This window comes from Trichosurus vulpecula, chromosome 8 (assembly GCF_011100635.1).
Source record: "Trichosurus vulpecula isolate mTriVul1 chromosome 8, mTriVul1.pri, whole genome shotgun sequence".
Taxonomy (NCBI): domain Eukaryota; kingdom Metazoa; phylum Chordata; class Mammalia; order Diprotodontia; family Phalangeridae; genus Trichosurus; species Trichosurus vulpecula.
In genome coordinates this window covers 110,637,717-110,655,517 of record NC_050580.1, presented here as the reverse complement: position 1 = coordinate 110,655,517, position 17,801 = coordinate 110,637,717, and the positions used below count along the sequence as shown (strand labels likewise).

Sequence of the window (17,801 nt, the reverse complement as noted above, 5' to 3'; positions counted from 1 at the left end):
ACCCGCAAGGAGCTAGAAATCTAATGGAGGAAGACAACACATAAAAGAAAAATGAAGAGAGGGGGCAGGAAGGGAGGGAGGATACCAGGTGGGAGCATAATAAAGTCCAGAGAAATGTAGTCAGGTAGGAAATGATGAGATGGCTGCCTTGGGGTACCCTCCTTTAAATGGATAATCTGAGAGGAGCTTTCAAAAGGTGGAGAGCCAGAGGCTGAAAGAAACATCAAGATTACTCAGCAAAGCATGCCCAAGCTAGCTCACATGTATATAATACCCATGTGCATGGGAGGAGTGGCAAGGTGCAAGACTGGCTCTGACATTACTAGGTGTAAAGCCTGAGGTTGTCGGGCTTATGTGCTGCTCCATAACTACATGTCTTAATATACAAATCCATGTAATTATGTGAGCCAATCCAAGCTGACTGACCACATGCCCTAATTTTTGGTTTAGAAAATAGGATAACTAATCAATTAATGCCAGAGGGGTACAATCACTAACAATACCAAGTGACATGGTTACAGCAATCATTTTCATTGGTCAGTGCTTTTTATAATTCAGAAGCAGTTTCTACTTTTTGAGAGGGATTTTACCCATACAAGGTGTCTCAAAAGCCCTACCAGGTTTAAGCAGCTAAAGTTTAAAATTGCACCAAGACTTTGGGGACATCCTGTATTTCTACGTCTGTAAAATGATGTGATTTCTAAGCTCCCTTCAGGCTTTCACATTCCATGATCTAGGTTATTTTTGTAGTAGACAGAGGGCTAGACTTGGGGTCAGGAAGACCTGGGTTTGAATCCTGACTCAGACCCTCAGTAGCTGTATGACCCGGGGAAAATTGCTCTAACTTTTCCGAGCTTCATCTGTAAAACAAAGGTAATAATACTACCTAACTTACAGGGTTGTTGTGAAATGAGATGGTGTCTGAAAAGCACTTTGAAAATCTATATAAATACCATCTGTTGTTATAGTTTAACTCACCACCCGGGTTCTCAAGGAGCTTACATATTCAAAAATAAAGCCTCTGAAAACGAGGAGGTAGGATTTCTGGGAAAACTTGGATTATTCTAAATTGCAGATGCCCAGGCAGAATAGAAAGCCCAGAGGTATCCGGAGGATAATGCTGATTTGCTTTATCCATTAGCTGAGGCATCTCCATAGCAACTGTCTCCATAGTACCAGGCCCAGGGACAGAAGCACCAAATGAGCATGTGCACAATGGCCAAGGATACAACATGGTTCCCTTCTAGCCTCCATTCTGTGCAATCCCAGGAATCTTTTGGGTTATTCGATACAACTCTTTTGTATTCAGTAAGGGGAAGCCTTCAGATTATAAGGTAAAGATGACAATCAACATTTGTCCTTTGTTTGCCAAAGAGTTTTTATTAAGGAGAGCTAACTCTTTAAATTCTTTACAACATTCTTTTTTCATTTTGTTGATTTTTTTTACATCCCAGACATTTCCCAAAATATTCCTCCCTTCTCCCAGATAGCCATCCCTTATGACGAAGAATTTTTTAAAAGAGAGAAAAAGCCAATCGAACAAAATTAATCCAAATATTAAAAATCCAACATTATATTTAGTCCCATAGTCCCCTACCTTTTCAAAGAAGGGGAAGAAGTACATTCTGATATCTTTTCTTCAAGGCCAAGTTTAGTCACTATGGTTTTGATTGTTTCATTGTTCTTTCTATTTATATTGGCGTAGTCATTGCCTTTATTGTTTTTCAAATTCTGCTCACTTCCCATTGTGTTAGTTCACATAAATCTTCCCAGGCTTCTCGGTATTCAACATTTTTATCATATCCTACAACACAGTAATATTTTATTACATTCACAATATTTTTTTTAGCTGTTCCCTAATAGATGGGAACAGTTTTGTTTCCATTTCTTTGCTACCAGACCTTTAAAAGAAGAGATAGGATAGGATTAAGACTCCTAATAGATAAACTACTAAAGAGCTTTTCCTAAAATGCAAATCTGATTATGTTACCTCCTAAATCCCATCATTCAATAAACTCCAGTGACTCCCTATTGCCTGCAGGAGCAAATACAAAATGCTCTGTTTGCATTCAAAGCTCTTCATAGCCTAGCTCCCCCCTACCTTTCCAGTCTCCTTACTCCTTACTACCCAACAGGTACTCTTAGATCCAGCAACACTGGCCTCCTGGCTGTTCCTCAAACAAGACACTTCATCTTTGGACTCTGATCATTTTCTCTGGCTGTCCCCCATGCCTGGAACTCTCTTCCTCCTCCACCCCAAAAAATGCTGCTAAATATTCTGTTGCATATGGGACCTTTTTTTTTTTTCATCATTGGCCTGTTTGGTTTAGCTTTGTTATTAAAAGGAGAAAGTCCCTCTCTTCTGAAAGGAATTCTTTTTTTTCTGAAAGGAATTATTGTTGACTTAAAGGTAGGTCATCATTAAAATCCAAGTGAGACCAAGGCACATTAGTCATCATTAATTTTTCAACCTAATTTGGAATCATCATTAGTTTACCCTTCCACTGGCTGAGGAAACATTCCCCCTAAGGGTAAAGTGAGGATTTTGCCCTCTCAACTACGTGGGTGACATACCCAGTGGGGCTCCTCTTCTACCAGACAATGACCAACCTTCTCCTCCTTTGCTTCTAGCCTTAGCCTTGGGCTTCTGTGCACCAGGTAGAATCTATCTGGGTAAAATCTAATTTGTTCCTTGTTTACATTTGGGGTAAAGGATTTTTTTTTTTCTGAACAATTTATCTACCTGTGGATAGCTAACATTTTCCTTGACAGAAAAGCACTAAAACAATGTGGTATTTTACTTCAAAATGCTTTTTAAAAGGCACAGATTGATTTTGAGGCCATGGCAATCCTACGATGGTACAAGCTACCAAAGTAGGAATACACTCAAGTCCAGTTCACTTGATCAGTGTTGACTAAGCACTTAACAGTATCCTCAGTGGAATAGTGGTTGCAGTGGGAGGATTTAAAGAAAGAGGCGGGAGACATTGTCCATGTCTTCTAGGAACTTACCGGTGTCCTACCAACAGAATGAGCTTACAAGGCAACTGTCCCATAATGGTCATTCAACTTTGGGAAAGGAAATCACCTATGGACATTCTGGCTTCTTGCTGTTCTTTTTGCTCTGTTCCTGAAACAAGCAGATTCAAATCACTAAAACAGACCTTTAAAAGAAGAGGTGGGATAGGATTAAGACTCCCAATAGATAAATTCCTTAGTTAACTTACTTCAGACTACTAAAGAGCTTTTCCTAAAATGCAGATCTGATCATGTTACCTCTTAAATCCCACCACTCTAAACTCCAGTGACTCCCTATTGCCTGCAGGAGCAAATACAAAATGCTCTGTTTACATTCAAAGCCCTTCATAGCCTAGCTTCCCCCTACCTTTCCAGTCTCCTTACTCCTTACTAACCCAACAAGTACTCTTAGATCCAGTAACATTGGCCTCCTGGCTGTTCCTCAAACAAGACACTTCATCTTTGGGCTCTGAGCATTTTCTCTGCCTGTCCCTCATGCCTGGAACCCTCTTCCTCCTCCACCCCAACTACTGACCTCCCTGGCTTCCTTTAAGTCTTAACTAAAATCCCACCTTCTACAGGAAGCCTTTCCTAACCCCTCTTAATTCCGGTGTTTCCCCTGGTAGCAGTAACTAAGGTGGGACTTTTTGCTGTTCTTCTCTTAAGTGCCTTTAAGGATTCTGGCCTTTGTTTGAATGAGGCAGATAAAGTGGGATCTTTTTGTCTTGGAGTATTTCTCAGCACTGAGACAATTGGGAGTCATTGATTCTTATATGATGTGATACTGGGGATGGGGAACTTTCCCACACCCAGCCTGGGTGAGGTCAGAGCCCTCACGGCTCCGAACAGGATATAATTGAGGAAAGCTTGGCGGTTGACTTTTGGGGCACACTCATGGAAGGAGTGTTGAGACTTTGGGCAAGCTGCAAACTGCCCCCCAGCTTTGGTTTCTCTGGTAACTATGAACTGTGATCTGAATCAGACAAGGTCTGTCTGTTGATGTTTGTAATTTCTGTTTGTATTTGCCTTAAAGTTCAGGGGGCTGATCTTTTCCCCCTGAACTGCAAATGATATTTGTATGTTTGATTAAACCGAGGTTGTTAACCCCTTAAAGTTGCTTTCCTTAGTAAAGCTGATCAAAGAATCTGTGTTGGAAACTTTCTGTGTGCTGGTTGTTGGCGGGTCTTATACCCCTATAGCAGCTGCTAGCAAGATTGTTGCTACACCCCTCTTAATTATTTCCTATCGATCCTATATATATAGCTTGTGGGCAGCTAAGTGGAGCAGTGGATACGGTGCTGGGCCTGGGGCCAGGAAGACCTGATTTCAAATATGATCTCAGATATTTATTAGCTGTGTGACCCTAGGCAAGTCACTTAACCCTGTTTGCCTCAGTCTCATCTGTAAAATGAGCTAGAGAAGGAAATGGCAAACTGCTCCAGTATCTTTGCCAAGAAAACCCCAAATGGAGTCACAAAGAGTCAGACGTGACCGAAACAACTCAACAACACATTTACCCTGTATATAGCTTACTTTATATATGTTTGTTTGCACGTTGTCTCGCCCATTAGATTGTAAGCCCCTTGAGCAGGGACTGTCTTTTGCCTCTTTTTGTATCCCCAGCACTTAGCACAGTGTGTGCACATAGTAGGTGCTTAATAAAAGTTTACTGAACTGAATTCAGACTTTAAGTCCACAGCGGTAAAACACCTACCTGTTCTTTTCCCTCCCCTCTAAGCTTTGGCAAGTCTGCCCCCATTTGTTTATAGGCTAGCGTTGCTATTTAGAGCCAGCTAGTCCCATAAATCCTTCAGGGAGCAGCTTCCTGCTTGCAGCTATGTAAGACAAAACGACAGGCTTTAGCAGAGACTAATTAAAAGCTCTAGAGGATGAAGAAAGCTATGAAGTAAATCCTTTCCCTAGAGCCATCCAGTTTCAAATTCTTCTTATTTTGTGCCCTTCATCCTTAAACCGCAACCATTCCTTTGACCAGGAATCCAGTTCCCTTGGTTCCCACTTTCTACAGTGAGGGAATTTCCAGGTGTAAATCATCAGGACACCACCAATGTCTTGGAACGGGAAAATTCTCCCCACCTGTATTCAACTACAGTTGGAGATGGAATCATACGAATAGGGACAGTATCTTGTAATTCTGACTATTTCCAGGGACACAAGTAATTCCTTCAGATCTTCTGGCTACCTCCTGCACTGTTCTTGGATTTCCTATTGCCTAGGACCAATCTGTCTATCATGGCAAGGAACCTGACTGCCTCTTCATTTTTTCCTCATTACTCGGGTCTGATCATATTACTAACTACAGATGAACAGAAATAGTGTATCACTCATGCACTTCCCTGGCTCACCCTAACCAGGTGTCTGCGCTTTCGGATCTCAGAAACCACTAACAGATTGCTTACACCAGCTTCCCCAAGCAGGTACACCCTATGGTAGTTTTCGTTCCCAAGGGGGGAGTTTCCACTTCATCCTTTCCACCATGGCAAAGCAAGCCCTAACTAGAGTTAGAAAACACAGGCCTAGGCGTTGTATGCTGGCACATCCCAAAAGGATAGGTTGGGCTGGGCTGGGCTGGGCTGAACCAGCTAAGTAAGGAAGAATTCCTCAAACTTTTTCAGGTTGGGAGAAAAATCATTCCTTAGGCTGTTTTTGAGTTTCTAGATAATTCCTGGATTAGAGAAGCTACTGGTTTACTTCCTAAATTTCCCTCCCACAAACACTGAATTGAAGAGGTCCTGCTTGCAAAGCTCTTTTTATTTGTCAACACTGTGTTTGGTAGGGGAGGAGTATATGTAAAGATTGAGATCCAAGGGAATGCTAAGGGTACAGACATATTCAGGATTGTAGATTTAGAGCTGAAAAGGACCACAGAGGTCATTTAGTGCAATTACCTCATTTCTCTATACTCTCTAGCATAGGTTCCCAGAGTGGGCAATACTGCCCCCTGGAGGATGCTGGAATGATAGGGGGTGGAGGGGTGTGGTATTTTTTAGAAACGATGCAAATTACAAAACAAACAAATGAACAAAAAAACTGTTAAAGGGTTAAAGTAGATGGGGGGCGGGGAGCACTGAGTAGTTGTTTTTTTAAAGGGGGTGGTAGGCCAAATAAGTTTGAGAATCTTTGCATCATGATTTGATCAAGGTCAGAGAGTCCATCCAGGAGTTGAGCTAAGATTTTAACCCAACTCCTCTGACTCCAACCAAATCCAATATTGTTTCCATAATTCCACTCTGCCACACATACTGCTCCCTCACTACTCTTTCTCTGTCTTTTCAGGTATGCACAGAAGATTTAGACTTAATCCTCACTTCTAACCACTCCCGTTTATGTCACCTTATTCTTCATAATTCATTAATTTTGTCTCAGAACGAACGAGACATTCTTCTGTCCAGGAAGCAAGTCCAAGCTGAACTCACCTAAAATGGCGGCGTCAAATGGCTCAGTGTGTTGTACACAATGCCATCAGGAATGAAAATGAAAAGCTTACGCTATTTAGGACCTAGATTCAAATGGAAGCAGAATCAAGACCGTGTCTATTTCTCAACAATTTTCCCCCACTTAATTATAATTTACTCCAAAAAACGTTGCTATCTTTTTCTCTTGTTGCTATGACTGGGCAGTTTTACCGAATCGATGGTTTTTGGCATCTGGTCACTTAGAGGCTCTAGCCAGTAACAGGACATGGCTGGCTTCTCTGTAATGGCTGCCATTACTGTACAATTACACAGACTACTTGGGCAGGAGGGTGGCCAAGCAATTGAAGTGGTAATTGGGGAATCTTGAGGTTTAGGTTCCTTGCTACATTTTCCATCAATGTTCCATACAAAGATTTCTTTTTCACTAGGATTTCACCTTAGAAGTCCATAGGTTAGTATCTCAAAGCTGGACTAGGTGAATATACTTTATGGACAGGCAGAGCCCTAAGTGGCAAAGGGCTTATCCTCAGGATGCCAACATTGTGGAGAGGCGGGAGGGTGGGCAGGACATCCTGCAATGATTTCCATCTTCTCTTCACCCCTCATGCCCTCTGGTAAACAAGCCATCTCTCTCCCAGAACAACTGCACCTATGAAACATCCTCTGAAACCACACACACACACACACACACACACACACACACACACACACACCCCTCCCTCAGTCACAATCTCCTCTGTGTCACCTCCAACTGTTTCTGCTGTAGGTTTAAAAATAAACCAAAACAACTTTTATGGTTTCACCAAGAGGATTAGTTCAGGGACATCCTAGAAGTCCCTAGAAGGGATGCCTCTCACATAGTTCACCAACTTGCTAACAGTGCTTGCTCATGGAACACACTCTATCTGGACCCAACTGACTGTACCTTCATTTAACAAACAATTATTAAGAGCAAGGTGGTGCAGTGGATAAAGTACCAGGTGGAATCAGTAAGATTCATCTTGAGTTCAAATCTGGCCTGAGACACACTTACTAGCTATGTGACCCGGGACAAATCACTTCACCCTGTCTGCTTCAGTTTCTTCATCTGTAAAATGATCTGGAAAAGGAAGTGGCAAACCACTCCAGTATCTCCGCCAAGAAACCCCAAATGTGGTCGTGAAGAGTCAGACACAACTGAACAACAACAACAACATAATATGTGAAACATTGGCCCAGGGCTGAGGAGAGAAACAAAGCGCTAAAAAAGAGTCCCTGCCCTCAAGAAACTTAGATTCTACTGAGAGAATATGACATTTACATAAAAAAGTAAGTACCAGGTTGAGGAATCAAGAAAGGTTTCTTGGTGGCAGTGAAGCCTAAGGTTAGCCTAGAAGGAAGCTAAAGATTCTAAGAGGAGGATGGGAGATGGAAATGCATCCTAGTCACGGAGGACAACCTAGGCCAAGAGAAAGGGGACCGAATCCTGAGCTCAGTGAACATCATCGAATAGGCCATTTGGGCTGGAACGTCGAGAACTTGAGGGGGCTTGCATGAGACAAGGTTGGAAGGGTTGGCAGGAGCCAAACGGTGGATGGCTTCAAATGCCAAGCTGAGAAGTCTGCATTTTATTCCAGAGGCAACAGGGAGCCACCAAAGATTCCAGCCACTGAGGAAAGTGACATAGTCAGATGTGTTTTAGGAAGATTAGTATGACAGCTGTATACAAAGTGGATTGAAGATGAGAGACTAGAAGATAGGCAACTAATGAGGAGGTTATTGCAGTAGTTCAAACCAGAAGTGATAAGGGCATAAGCCAAGGTTGTGGCCATGTCGCTGACAGAATGGCCAAAAAAAAAAAAAAAGCATTTTATTGGCTATGGGAAGTGAAGGCTTCAGGATGACTCTAAGGATGTGAATTTAGCTTCTAGAAGGGTAGCGATGTCTTCAAGAGAAATAGACAAGTATAACTGGTACAACAATCCCATCCAATCTAATCCTACTATGTGCAAAGTACTGAGCTAGATGCCAGAGATACAAAGACAAAAGAGCAAATAGTCCCTGCCCTCAACCATATTAAGTGGAGCGATACAACATGTAAACTTTACATAGGCGATCATTTAAGGAAGAGGCAGGGCATGAACAACTACGGGAATCAGGAAAGACTTCCCATAGGACATGGCACATGAGTGAAGTTTTGAAGGAAATTAGGTGAGGAAGTAGAGTAGTCCAGAAATGATCGTTTATTAAATGGACATATCCCTGCGTGGGTGAGCAACGTTTCTTTTCAGGTGTGGCGGAAAAAGCCTTAGAATCAGGCAGGTCTGGGTTTGAATCCTGGCTTTGTCACTTAACACCCAAATATCATTAGGCAAGTCATTTAACCCTCTTAGACCTCAGCTTTCTCATCTAAAAAAATGAAATTGGACCAGATGATGTCTAAAGTAATGTAATGGGAATTTTGGGATTTTTATTTCCTTTCATTCCTCCTGCAAATTTTGGTCAACTAAAAGTTTGTCTTCTGTTAATATTGACCTCACTTGGCCAAAACCTATCTCCTGGAATGTGAAAATTTACTTAAAGCCTTAAACATGTTTAGATAAGTAACTACAGGAAGAATCAACTGTCCCTGACTCCTTGGTGACCAGTAAATCTTACCCCTCAATTAGTCTATTTGTGAACCCTCTAAATGTATCAGAGAGGAGATATTTCTCACATAAGAGTCCCTTTCTTCCCCAAAATTCTGCATCTGTTAGAGTACTACTCTATATGGCACCTTTGCATGTTCATATATTTGTCACCACAATAACTTAGCAATTTATTATTTCAATTAATATACTTAAGCACCTACTATGTGCCAGGCACTGTGCTAAGGGCTGGAGATACAAAAAGAGGCAAAAGACACTCCCTGCCTCCAAGGAGATTATGGTAACCTGATTATATCCCCATTAAAGAAAAAATAATTCACTTTAAGCCCTTATTTTTTCTATAAATATACTTTATTGATATACATATATTTTTACAATATCTACATTGTCAATTGTATCTGTTCTCTACTCTCCCAGGGAGCTGAGAGTCATCCCTTATAATAAAGAATAAAAAGGAAGAAAGGGGGAAAAATTCAAAGTCCAGTATACTAAGCAACTCATCAAAAAGAGCCTGATGTTACATGCAGTGTTACACATCCATGTTCCTTCACTACTGCTAAGAAGCACAGGAAAATGTCTTCTCATGTTTTTTTCTTTTAGTAGGGCAAGCTTGATCATTACACACACACACACACACACACACACACACACACACACACACACACACACACACATATATATAAAATGAATTTTTTTTTGTTTTGTGGTTGTTCTTTCCATTTTGTAGTCATTGTTTTCCTGGCTTTGCTTACTTTACTTTGTATCAGTTCATGAAACTCTTCCCATGGTTCTCTGTAGTATACTATCTGTAGGATAGTAATATTACATTATATTCACATAACACAATTTTTTAGCCATTTTTTAGTCAATAGACATCTATTTTGCTTCCAATTCTTTGCTACCACAAAAAGTTAAACCTAAATGTCTTAGAGCAGAGTCATGTCTGATGGCATGGGAGATTATGCTAGTTCAGACATCTAAAAATAGCTTAGATATAAAATAACACTAAATCAAAATCCACAAAAACTGATGATCTTAACAAGACAGAAAGTATAGTGGGAGAAGAGAAGAGGGCCCAGGACAGAAACTTGGGGAACACTCAGAGTTAGGGGACTTGATGTGGATGATAAGGCAACAGAGGAGACTGAGAAGCCATCAGACATTTAGGAGGTGAAAAAGGAGAGAGAATTGTCATGAAAAGCTAGAAAGGGAAGTGAATCCACGAGATTCAAGCATCCAAGTGTTAAATGCAGCAGATAGGTCTAAAAAGATTAGGATTGCCAAAAGAATATCAGATTTGGCAACTAAGAGATCCCACTTAACTTTAGAGATTTTCAGTTGAGTGATGAAGTCAAAAGCCAGATTATAAAGGGTTGAGGAAAGGAGAGGAGGCAGCTAACATAGATCACTTTTTCAAGAACTTTGGTGGCAAAAGGGAAGAGAGACATAGGACTATAGTTTGAGGGGATGACTGAGTCTAGTGAAAGCTTTTTAAAGATAAGGGAGATGGTCATGTTTGAAGGCAGTAGGGAGAGAATCAGGAGGTAAGGAGAGGTTGAATTTGAGATGTGACAGGGGATGACTGAGGATGTAAACTTCTGGAGAAGATGGGAAGGAAAGGGATCGAATATGCACAGAGAGGGGCTGGCTTTGGCGAGAAAGGCCACCTCTTTGTCCGAGCTAAAGGAAAGAAGAGTAGCAGATGACTTCACAGGGTTTTGAGATGGAGAGAATGGGAGAAGGAACTCACATCAAATGGTGTCAATGTCTTCAGTAAAAAGAGGAGGCTCTACTGAGAGAGAAGAGCAAAGAAGAAGTAAAGTGGGGGATAGGAGGATTAAAAGGGGAGGAAGAGCAGAGGATAGTGCACAGTTGAAATGGTGACCCACTGGCATATGCTAATATGCATCATTATACCAACCAATAAAATAGCAATTCTTCAGGGTCATAACTAATTCATAAAGGGTTCTCTTCAAGAGAGGCTGTACAAATTAGGTTTTTATCACAATATTTCAAGTTTGACAAGTTCAGGTTCCGTCAGGAAAAGATGGGTATTTCCATGGAGATTAAAATTTCTTACTCTGTACTCTATAACTGAAACTTAAGACTTACCACTTTAACTCAATAGAAAGTCCTTCCAGCCCCAGATGCAGATCTGTGCTCCTCTGGATCCTACAAATGGACCTGAGTTTATTTGTTTAGGGTTTGATATAAATGTTTGAGGGGCAAAGTATGGGAACCAGGTTGTGCTCTGAGTTACCTTTCCTGGTACATTTAATAAACATGGAACCAATATCCAGTGACTTAGAGATAACAGATATCTTTGGGTTTTTTTGTTCTTGTTGTTGTTGCTTTTTTTACTTATAACAAAGATGAAAATGAGAACTTAAAAATTTATTAACTTTTTGTGCTTTGGGGTTCATATTTCGAGCTTTACTATATTACTTTTCCTTGTGATTAACAGAAGTGATAATCAGTAGTTCAGTTGTGCAAATAAATGGGCCTCCCTATGTAGGCCTTTTCCACTCAGGCTGGATTTGTCCCTATGCTTCATGTTTATTTGATAAACAATAAAAGCACTTCTTTGGACCATCCTTATAAAATGTCATTTCTAGCAAATAAACTAATAAACATTTGCAGACATATTATCCATTGGAAAAATATGTTTACTTGTTCTTTTTTTAATCCCTGGAACCAATTTGGCTTCTCATTACTGGATTCTTTTTTCTTTTTTTTGGTTTCTTCCTGACCAGCATTCCAGGACACCAAAGGTAGACAGATAATTAAGTGTGTTACAGTGATGTACCATATGCATATAATCTAAGAGCTTCAAACAAATTCTTGGACAAAAGGCAAATACTTTCTTTTGGTCCTAGCTATATAAGTTATAGCCTATTTCACACCTCCTGAAATATGTGCTTATAGATTGCTAAATCATGATGCTTGCTAAATGCTCCTCCTTACTCATCCTGATACTTTTTAGAAAGGATTTAACCATTTCAATGCCTTCTAAATGTTAAAGGACTAGAAAACATACTGGAGTCTCGGATTTTAGACAAGTAGATGGTGTTGTGGCTAGAGTGATGAACTTAAGAGTCAGGAAGGCTTATTAGCTATAACTTATTAGCTATAACTCCAAGCAAGTCACATACCCTTGGTCAATTTTGGTTTCCTAATCTACAAAAAAGGGACAAATAAGAGCATCTACCTCATGTGGTTGTTAAAATGCTCAAATGAAATAACATGTGTAAAGCATTGTACAAATCTTCCAGTGCTATAAAAATTCTTACTATTATGAAGCCGAAAGCCAATTATGAAAGCTGAAAGTCACAAGAGAATCTTCTCTATTATGCTTCCTCTTAGAGCCTTCCTGTTAGGGGCAAGAGGATTCCCAATCCTTTTATGATGTAACCTCTTTACTAAGGTGGTCCAAAAAGATCACAGAACTTGGAGAAAATACCCCTCCTGAGCGTATTATTTGGAATATATATAATGCCCCTCCTGACCATATTATTTGGAAAACATTCCAAATACTTAAGAACCAGTTCTATAAGGCCCCTTTCTAACTACTGAGCTACTTCTGCATTTTGGATTAGACCTATAACTAGAGCAGGATGACAAGAGCTTTGTCACAGGGCACAGAAATTTATGGGGTGCTGGCTACTTGCAGTCCTTCAGCATAAAAGAAAACCAACAAAAACAAACCAATAAACAACTGAGCTTCATGCCTAGCTAGCAAGAATAATTAGTTAAGACAGGAAACTGCCAAATCTTTCTACCCCATCAATACCTTGAAATGGCCTAGGGTATCATTCTTCCCCACTGGCAGCCATTTTCCAAGTGAGTCCCTTCCGACCCTCCCTTCCCAGATAAAGGCTATTATCCCTCACCATTGGGGCAAATTGCTGCATCATTCAGGTCTCCCGCCTCCCCTTTTCACATTTATCCTGAGTAATGCATGACTCTACTTGTTCTGAGTACATTAACATCTTTGGTGTCCTGAAAACTGTGTACCCCTTTCCTCCAACTTGTTTTATGCCATTTGTCCCGGGTGCAAAAATTGCTAGCAATGGCTCTGTTTGGATAACTGCTTATTATGCACTGGGCAGACAAGTTAGTGGTGATAGAAGGTAGCCGTGGTGCCAGCGTTCAGCATTTAGGTGCTTAAGTACATATGAAAGGCTGTTTTTTCCTCTCCTCTGCTCTATTTCTGAGAATGAAAATCATCCTGTTTTAACAAAGAGAGGATGAGCTATTCTAGACAAATGTAATCTCCAGCAGAGACACTTAGAGCTTATTAGATCAAAACTGAAAGACTACAAGACATGAGACAAATGCACTGGTGCCTTTTGTGAACTATTTGAAATTAACACCAATTCTTTCTTCTAAATTTATTTTTTTGGCCTGGACTGCTACATGGATCTCTTAACTCCCTGTTAGGACAAGTTGGTGCATACTTTGGATTATTTTTTTATTCCCCCATTCACACCCATGTCAATGCATGACTCCACCTGTCTAAGTACATATTGAGGACTTTGTCTGGTGTCTTGAAAACTGACAAGTCTTAAAATATATTATCTATGGCTTTGTGGGTAACCGGCTAAAATTCCCAGTGGTGTTCAGTGACAAGAACAGATGATGAAATTAGTAAGTCAGACATGCAGGACATGTACACTACAGTCTACTTCAAAGAAAAAATAATATATATAAACATTTAGCCATTACTCCCATCCCAATTTTGAAAGGAGGAATCCACTAAAACATTAGAAGGACTGTGTGTTGCATTGATCCTTATCTAAAGTCCACATTTCTTCTAGAGATGATTCTTGAGCACATCTTTGATATCTCAAGGGTCATCCATCCCAGGAGTTGGAATACATATCCCTCCCCTACAAGTGATCAGCTACAGAGTGGCCCAGTTGAGGGCAACCAGAATTGTGAAGGACCTTGAGTTCATGCCACTAGGAGCACCAGAGAAAACTCAGGGGTATACAATAGGTGTCATTAAGTATACAAAGGTCTCTCTTTTAGGAGAAGGAATAGCTTTTTTTCTGCTTGGTTCCAGAAGGCCTATGAGCAATGAGTAGAAATCGCAGAGACAAATTTAGGTTTAATAACCGGAAAAACCTCAAACCATTATAGTTATCCAAAGCCAGAATGGGCTGTCTCAGGAAAAGAAGGGCTGGAGACTCCTTGGAGATCTTAGCCAGTAGCTGGAGGACTACTCCATGACCATATGTTAGAGAGACAATTCTTTTTCTGTTAAGGGTCAGTCAGTCATTTAAGTACCAGGCACTTAAGCTAAGTGCTGAGGATACAAAGAAAGGTAAGAGATAATACTTTCTCTCAAGGAGCTTACAGTCATGGGGAAGCCATCCTGCAAGGAACTAAGTACAAATGAATATACAGGATAAATTGATAATCAACAGAGAGAATGAACTAGAACTGGGAGAGGAGGCTTTTTTTTTTTAATTTGAAGCCAGGAGGCAGAGGCAAAATAGGGACAGTCCATAAAAATGTAAGAAGTTGGAAAGGGAGTGTCTTGTGTGAGCAACAGCCCCTGCTGTTCTTGTCAACTTGGGATATTTTGTGAACTATGCATTAAAGTCAAGAACTGTGCAAGTTTGCGGCTACATTTTTTCAGTTCCTGAATGAATTGATAACACTATAAAGTAACACATTACCTGGGACTGTTCCTTGTTAAGTAAGGCAAAGGGGCATTAGTTCAGAGTGACCACTTAGCAAGCCACATTATTTCCTTCTAATACTCCGGTCAGTAAGTTATGATCAAAATATATTGAATTATATGGACACTTATAAGGTCAATGTGGACTGTTGAAGCGTTTGTGTATTCACAACCACCAAGAGAAAAGGCAAGGATCAAATTGGATTCTTTCAAAAATTTTTTTAAAAATTTATTTTTGTTACATTTTAAGTTCCAAGCTCTCTCCCTCCTTCTCCACCACAAACTAGAGAAGGCCACCATTTGACACAGTTCAAACTGCATTCTCAATAGTAACGGCTTTCATATTTTATTGTAAAGTGACTTTCTCCCAAAGTTGTAGCCACTTAAATATTTTAAAATGTGATAAATGAATACCACCTTCTATGCCTTCCAAAAGCAGCCTTTTTGCTGGGCACAACTCCAGCCCCTGCCCTCTGGTCTAAGAGGCTATCTTGCTTCACAATGAATTCCTTCCTCTCAGAACGCTGTGTAGTATCTTTCCATTGTGCTGACTATTTCACTCTTGTCCTCCAGGAGATCCAAAACCCGCTGGAGCACCGCCTCACTCATGCTGGGGTCATGGTGCAGCCGAGCACAGGCCAAGATGTGAAGGAAATGGCAACCCTTCTCAGAATCTGTCGGAAGGAAAGAGACAGACTGCTAAGTCTGGACATGCCTGCAGATCCTTCCACAAGAAAGGCTCTTCCCTCTCACGCTGAATTGTAGCAAACCGTGCTTGTGGCAGCCTGGACTAGTGGACTGAACCCTGGATGCAGAGTCAGGAAGACCGGGGTCAAAACCCACCTCTGACAGTTACTAGCTCTGTGATCACAGACAAGTCACAACTTCATTGTGTCTCAGGTTCCTCATCCGTAATCACAAGGTTACTGTGAGGATTAAATCTGATAATATGCTTTGTAAACATTAAGGCACAATATAAATATCATTAATAATAGTAATATCATAACTGGGCTTGCAGACTACAAATTTAGCACCTACCAAATACCTAGTACGATATGACCTGGTGTCTAGTATCACCCATCAGATGCTCACTATTCAGTGCTTACCACAGTGCCTGGCACACAGTAAGCACTTACTAAATGATTACTGACTATCCTTCATGTACCGGACAAGGGCAAACCCCCATCCCACAGATGCACATCTCAAAACATCCTGGAGAATTCATCCAATAAAATGTACTAGAACTAGGCCAAATCACAGATCAAACTGTTGTCCACAATCTCCTGTACATAATAATCCATAAACACTAAAGAATGACATTTTAAATAGATGTCACCATACCAAATACTCATCATCTCCAAGATACACTGAATGATGAAGTTTTCAAACTGTAAAGACTTGGCAGAGGAGATGAAAATCACATGGGAATAAGATGAAGTGTAAAACACCTCATTGTCCTAGCTGTAATGGAAGGTGTGACCAGAATGCTTCCAGTGAGCCTAATAAGTATGTACGTACATCTTAATAGTTTTATTCCATTCCTAAATACTGTTATTTTATCCACTTGTGCAAGAATCTACAGAACTGGATTATCAGGGAATACTAACAGCAGGATAGTGACTTGTCTTGGGACCATTTTTAGTGAACCCCACTGAAAAAGATGAGAAGAATTAGACCATCCCCATCATTATCCTTAGCCTCTCACCCAAAGAACCTGTTTCTAAGACCTTACTGGAAAATTATGAAACAGAGGAAGTGACTCAGCAAGTCAAACCTTCCACTACTAAGAATTCTTTATTCTTTTTAATCTACAACTTAATGATGTTCTTTCTTCCTGTAATCTTCCTAGTATAATCTTAGAATTTTTAGAACTGGAAGGGACCTTAAATATGACCTAATCCTCTGACTTTACAGATGGGGAAAGCAAGGCTTAAAGAGAGAAAAGGAACTGTCCAAACTCATGTAGCACATTACAACAAAGCCAAGACTGGACACCCATTCTAATATCCTCTAAGGGAAGCTAGGTGACACAGTTGATAGAGCACCAGGCCTGGAGGCAGGACTCATTTCTGTGAGTTCAAATTCAGCCTCAGACACTTACAAGGTGTGTGATCCTGGACAAGTCACTTGACTCGGTTTGCCTCAGTTTCTTCACCTGTAAAATGAGCTGGAGAAAGAAATGGCAAACTACTCCAGTATTTTTGCCAAGAAAACCCTGAATGAGGTCATGAAGAGTCAGACACAACTGAACAACACTGACAACCCATATTCCCTATTTTCCTGAAAGCATGTTTTCTTTACATTAATGTAAACACTAAAAGGCAACTGTCTCAGATTAACTGCAATACCCAGTCTTGGTCCCAGAGAACACATGGTCAAACACTTCCCTCCTCTTAGTAAGAATTAGGAGATTAGCGAGAAAGTGAGAGGACCTAAACTGTCAGAGGCCCCTACTTTGTTTGTTGGTCTTAAGTATTTTTCTTTGTTAAAAAGGACTTGAAACTGGAAAGGCTCTTAAAGTTCATCCAACCCAAACCCCTAGTTTTTCAGGTGAAGAACAAGCATTAGAGGGGTGAAATTTCTTGTCAAAAGTTGCACACAGCAAGTTGAGTTAGGATTTGAATACATGTCCTCTGACTCCAAATCCAATGTTCTTTGTACTAACGTTCCCAATCTGATGCACTTCTGACCTTACACCTTCTGCCCAAAGCAAATTCTGATGACCTTCAGTTATCAATACATGTCAAATCCCTGGGACAGAAAATTACAGAGTTACTGTCACTTCGCTCATTCTGGACATTTGTACTCTTTCAATTCAGCCCGAGATGATGTCAGCTTTCTGTCATGCTCTCCCTAGGTCCTTTTCAGACAAAATGATGGCTAGCCACACCTCTTCCTTGTATTTTATATTTGCCTCCCCTACCTTGTGCTTCGCATTTATCACTATTATAATTTCACATGGCTAGAGTGTCCAACTTGCAACCAGGAAGATCTGGTTGAAATCCCACCTCGGACACTTATTAGCCACCTGGCCTG

At 40.6% G+C, this 17,801-nt stretch overlaps 1 protein-coding gene across 4 annotated transcripts in view; it reads right to left on the bottom strand.

Moving 5' to 3' along the window:
• Positions 1-1,773: 1,773 nt before the first annotated feature.
• The window catches only part of STN1 (STN1 subunit of CST complex), a 67,220-nt gene continuing 51,192 nt past the window's right edge, over positions 1,774-17,801 (bottom strand). The window contains exons 10-11 of one of the 4 annotated variants that reach the window (XR_005008975.1): positions 3,013-3,130; positions 1,774-1,804 (exon numbers count right to left, since the gene is read on the bottom strand). Coding sequence is in view for 3 of the 4 variants with exons in the window: in XM_036735751.1 (XP_036591646.1) it covers positions 15,282-15,439 (158 nt within the window). In the remaining variant the exon portion in view is untranslated. Of the gene's footprint in view, positions 1,805-3,012; positions 3,131-14,975; positions 15,440-17,801 lie in introns of those variants that run through there. The other 3 variants (XM_036735751.1, XM_036735753.1, XM_036735752.1) reach the window with 3 other exon arrangements.